Source organism: Pteropus alecto, unplaced genomic scaffold, assembly GCF_000325575.1.
Source record: "Pteropus alecto unplaced genomic scaffold, ASM32557v1 scaffold14, whole genome shotgun sequence".
Lineage (NCBI taxonomy): Eukaryota > Metazoa > Chordata > Mammalia > Chiroptera > Pteropodidae > Pteropus > Pteropus alecto.
The window spans coordinates 6,904,730-6,909,705 of NW_006436810.1; the positions used below are offsets into that span (position 1 = coordinate 6,904,730).

The 4,976-nt window shown below is 48.3% G+C and overlaps 1 protein-coding gene across 12 annotated transcripts in view; it reads left to right on the forward strand.

Moving 5' to 3' along the window:
- ZNF532 (zinc finger protein 532) overlaps nucleotides 1–4,976 on the forward strand; it is a 91,044-nt gene that overhangs the window by 38,864 nt on the left and 47,204 nt on the right. For all 12 annotated transcript variants that reach the window (XM_025048085.1, XM_015590815.2, XM_025048083.1 and 9 more), the window contains one exon: nucleotides 1,508–3,870. In XM_025048085.1, the coding sequence (XP_024903853.1) occupies nucleotides 1,525–3,870 (2,346 nt within the window). In that variant the 5' untranslated portion in view covers nucleotides 1,508–1,524. The remainder of the gene's footprint in view (nucleotides 1–1,507; nucleotides 3,871–4,976) is intronic.

Here is a 4,976-nt window from a genome sequence, read left to right on the forward strand (position 1 = left end):
CAGTGAAAGTTGTCTAAAGTCAGCTGTAACCCTCCTCCCTTCCGACATTGATTGTTGGTTCCTTCTTCCCCTATCTTTCATTCTTCCTCTTCTCTTTCCTTCTCTTCTTGGCTGCTTGTCTTCCTTCAGCAAAAAGAAGGGACAGGCCCACAGAAGTCCCCTCACTTCCTGAGGGTCTCAGAGCTAGTGAGTGACAGAGCTGGGTTTCAGCCTGTTCTTCTGTTCTAAACCCAGAGTTCTGGCCCCTGACTTGTAGTGAGTTAGTTATCTGGCATTTGTGGTGTAAAGGTGAGTGAGAGATTCATTGCTCATCTTTAGTCAGTAGGTAAGAAGAGACAAGTAGCACACTGTGGTGCGTACCAGAAAATAATAGAATCATAAGATGGAGTGACCTGGGGGTTCAGGTCCGAGAAAGAGCTCTCCTCCAGTGGAAGTTTTATCTGTACCCCGCAATCACTCGTCCTCTGCAGGTCGGGCGAAGGGCGCTTAGCATGTCATGTATTTCTACATCCTTCATCCTTTGTACTGGCTGTGACCATCCATTTCCCTAAAACTCTCCACGCTCCTACTACCCAGGGTTTTGTGGATACGGATGGGAACACAACTTCGTAGACTGTTCTCCACTCCTATCTAGCTTGGTGGCAACAGAGGGGGCCTTCCTTCCCCGATGCTGTTAGTCCTTGGGTCCATGCTGGTTACACACCGAGAGCGATTTCATGGTAGGGCTTTCCTCAGCTGCCACAGCCACTGGCCACCACTGTGTTGGATGAGCGGTAATTAGGAGACAGCTGTGTGCTACCTCAACCATTAAAACCGCTGAACTGGGGAGGGAGAAGGAAGGGAATCTATACTTTCCTGTCGGGAGAGTATATTTCTTCTCCCTAACATAACGGAGAAAATTAGGATTAACTGAAAACCGAGGGCATCAGCATCGTAGGGATTTTTAAAAAAATCTCAGGTGGAACTTTATTAGCAGTAGATGTCCCCTGGTGGGTTTGGGGTGCTTATTTTTTCTATGAGTGAATAGATATCTGTAACTGGTTTTTTGATTGCAATATATTTCTTCTAATTTGATGCCCCGAAAATGGTGGTAGCTATAATAGTGATAATTTTGCTAGTGGAATTAAATGCTGTCCAGATCAAAATATGTTTGGAAGTAGCTTTTTGTATGATGAGTCCAGTGATAAATGACAGATTTTCTAGTTGTTACACCAAAACCTGCGTTTTGGGCTCTAACAGTTTCGATCAACTTCATTCTTGTTAAAGAGCTGCCACTCTGATAAAGCATTTTGGAGGAATTACTTTGAAGCTGTCATTTTCAAGGCCGAACACATGCTCGCTGGATGTGTGTTCACTTTGACTCAGAATTCCGTAGTTACAGTAATTGTGCGGTTGTCGACTTGCTCTTGGCAACCATCACCGGGTTAGCACGGACCTCGTGGGGATATTTATCTCATTGTTACAAAATGCCATTTGCTGATGGAATTATTTTCTGTGTGTTTGACAGAACATCTGATCAAATTCATGACCATGGGGGATATGAAGACCCCAGACTTTGACGACCTCCTGGCAGCCTTCGACATCCCAGATATGGTCGATCCGAAAGCAGCTATCGAATCTGGACACGACGACCAGGAGAGCCACATCAAGCAGAGCGCTCACGTGGATGACGACTCCCACACGCCATCCTCTGCTGACGTCGGCGTCAGTGTTATCGTAAAGAACGTGCGCAGCATCGACTCCTCTGAGGGCGCAGAGAAGGACGGCCACAATCCCACAGGCAACGGCTTACATAATGGGTTTCTCGCGGCGTCGGCGCTGGACAGTTACAGTAAAGACGGATCGAAGTCCATGAAGGGAGATGTGCCTACCTCAGAGGTGACTTTGAAAGACTCAACGTTCAGCCAGTTTAGCCCTATCTCCAGTGCCGAAGAGTTTGACGACGACGAGAAGATAGAGGTGGATGACCCCCCCGATAAAGAGGACGTGCGTTCAAGCTTTAGGTCGAATGTGTTGACGGGGTCGGTTCCCCAACAGGACTACGATAAACTAAAGGCCCTGGGAGGGGAGCCCTTGAGCAAAACTGGAATCTCTGCTCCAGGCAATACAGAGAAGAACAAAGTCGTTAAGAGAGAGACAGAAACAAATTCCATAAATCTGAGCGTTTATGAACCTTTTAAAGTCAGAAAAGTGGAGGATAAATTGAAGGAAAACTCCGAAAAGGTGCTTGAAAACAGGGTCCACGATGGGAAGCTGAGCTCCGAGAAGAACGACACCACCCTCGGCGGCATGGGCCCGGCAAGGTCGAAGCCATCCTCCAAGCTTTCTTCGTGCATAGCTGCCATCGCAGCTCTTAGTGCTAAAAAGGCTGCTTCAGACTCCTGCAAAGAACCCGTGACCCATTCACGGGAATCCTCTCCATTACCAAAAGAAGTAAATGATAGTCCCAGAGCCATTGAAAAGTCCCCTGAATCCCAGAGTCTTATCGATGGGACGAAAAAAGCGTCCCTGAAGCAGCCAGACAGCCCCAGGAGCATTTCCAGTGAGAACAGCAGCAAAGGATCTCCGTCCTCCCCTGCAGGATCGACACCAGCAATTCCCAAAGTTCGCATAAAAACCATTAAGACGTCGTCTGGGGAAATCAAGAGGACAGTGACGAGGGTGTTGCCGGAAGTCGATCTTGACTCTGGAAAGAAGCCTTCTGAGCAGACGGGGCCCGTGATGGCGTCCGTGACGTCGCTCCTGTCCTCTCCGGCGCCAGCGGCCGTCCTTTCCTCTCCCCCCAGAGCGCCTCTGCAGTCGGCGGTCGTTACCAACGCAGTGACCCCCGCAGAGCTGACCCCCAAACAGGTCACGATTAAGCCTGTGGCAACTGCCTTCCTCCCAGTGTCTGCCGTGAAGACGGCGGGATCTCAAGTCATTAATTTGAAGCTCGCTAACAACACAACGGTCAAAGCCACGGTCATATCTGCTGCGTCCGTTCAGAGCGCCAGCAGCGCCATCATTAAAGCCGCCAGCGCCATCCAGCAGCAAACCGTTGTGGTGCCGGCATCCAGCCTGGCCAACGCCAAACTCGTGCCAAAGACTGTGCACCTCGCCAACCTTAACCTCCTGCCTCAGGGCGCCCAGGCCACCTCCGAGCTCCGCCAAGTGCTAACCAAACCTCAGCAGCAAATAAAGCAGGCAATAATCAATGCAGCAGCCTCGCAACCGCCCAAAAAGGTGTCTCGAGTCCAGGTGGTGTCCTCCCTGCAGAGTTCTGTGGTGGAAGCTTTCAACAAGGTGCTGAGCAGCGTCAACCCCGTTCCAGTTTACATCCCCAACCTCAGCCCCCCTGCTAACGCAGGCATCACGTTACCGACCCGCGGGTACAAGTGCTTGGAGTGTGGCGACTCCTTCGCGCTTGAGAAGAGTCTGACCCAGCACTACGACAGACGCAGTGTGCGCATCGAAGTAACGTGTAACCACTGTACAAAGAACCTCGTTTTTTACAACAAGTGCAGTCTCCTTTCCCATGCCCGCGGGCATAAGGAAAAGGGAGTCGTAATGCAGTGCTCCCACTTGATTTTAAAGCCAGTCCCAGCAGATCAAATGATTGTTTCTCCGTCAAGCAATACTTCTGCTCCATCTTCCACTCTTCCGAGCTCCGCGGGGGCTGGCACACACACTGTAACGAAAATTCAGTCTGGTATAACTGGGACCGTCATATCAGCTCCTTCGAGCACACCCATCATTCCAGCTATGCCTCTGGATGAAGACCCATCCAAGCTCTGCAGGCATAGTCTGAAATGTTTGGAGTGTAATGAAGTTTTCCAGGATGAGACATCGCTGGCTACACATTTCCAGCAGGCCGCAGATACGAGTGGACAAGTACAGTATCATTTACATTTTGGTGTTTCGGTGATGAAGCTGTAGACATGAGTGCTCTATACGATGCCCTTGGTTTTAGCGGTGGGAGCTCAGTGAAATGATGGGCGTGTGCGTGCGTGCATGCGTGCGTGTGTGAATGCGCGTGCGTGTGCACGCACGAACATGAGAAGAGAGGATCGTTTTCCTAGACTAGAACAATGTTGAAACACGAATCGTAACTTTAAAAAACTTGCGGGGAAGCTGACTCTCTTAGATAGAAACTCTGTGTACTAGTCGGGTTAGGCACCGTAGAGTTAGGGCGGGTGAAGGAATCCTCAGTTGTCGGGTCTTTGGGCTGTGTGCGGGAAGCCTGAGATCTGGTTCATTATGGAATCATCCCACTGGATTAAGTTCAAGTCAGGCTGCATCACCAGTGTTCCTCAGTTGTTAGCGATAATTCTGGCACGTAAAAAACTCTTGTTATTTATAATTACTGTCTTTTATGCTTAAACGCACCTAATTGGTACCCACTTTCATGGTGTGCCTGTTTGCTTAGGATGTTGGTCCAGAAGTGTATTCAGTAATTTTCTTCACTGCAGTGAATTTAAGTTACAAATAGAAAACCCATTTCCATTTAAATAGGACACTTTTGCCTTTGTTTGCAGCTTTTTTTTTTTCATTAAGTGAAGTGTAGGTTGATGTTGCTGAAATACATTTCACAGTAGGCATCAAGTTAGCCTTTTGCCTCTATCATTGCTAGTCTCCATGAGGCCAGTTTTTGGCCAATAGATAAATGTGTTTTATAAATACGTGATACTCATCATTTGAAAGTAACTGGACATGCCGAATGAAACAAATTTGAGCTAGAGAGACCATGTGATTTATTATCCGAACCAGAAAACTAATGAAATTGGAAGTGGGGACTAGTTTGAGCTAATATACTCTGGCCAAAACTTCTGTTTAAGAAGACCCAGTGGTAGACTGATCTTTCCTTTATTTGCCACCAATATCTTGTTTATAAGGAGGTTTGGGCTGTGGTTCAGAATCTAGTAGTGTCCCCACGGTCAGCAACTAAGTTAAGTTCTTTGTGGGATTTTGAATTTGGGGAACGGAAGATCAGATCAGAA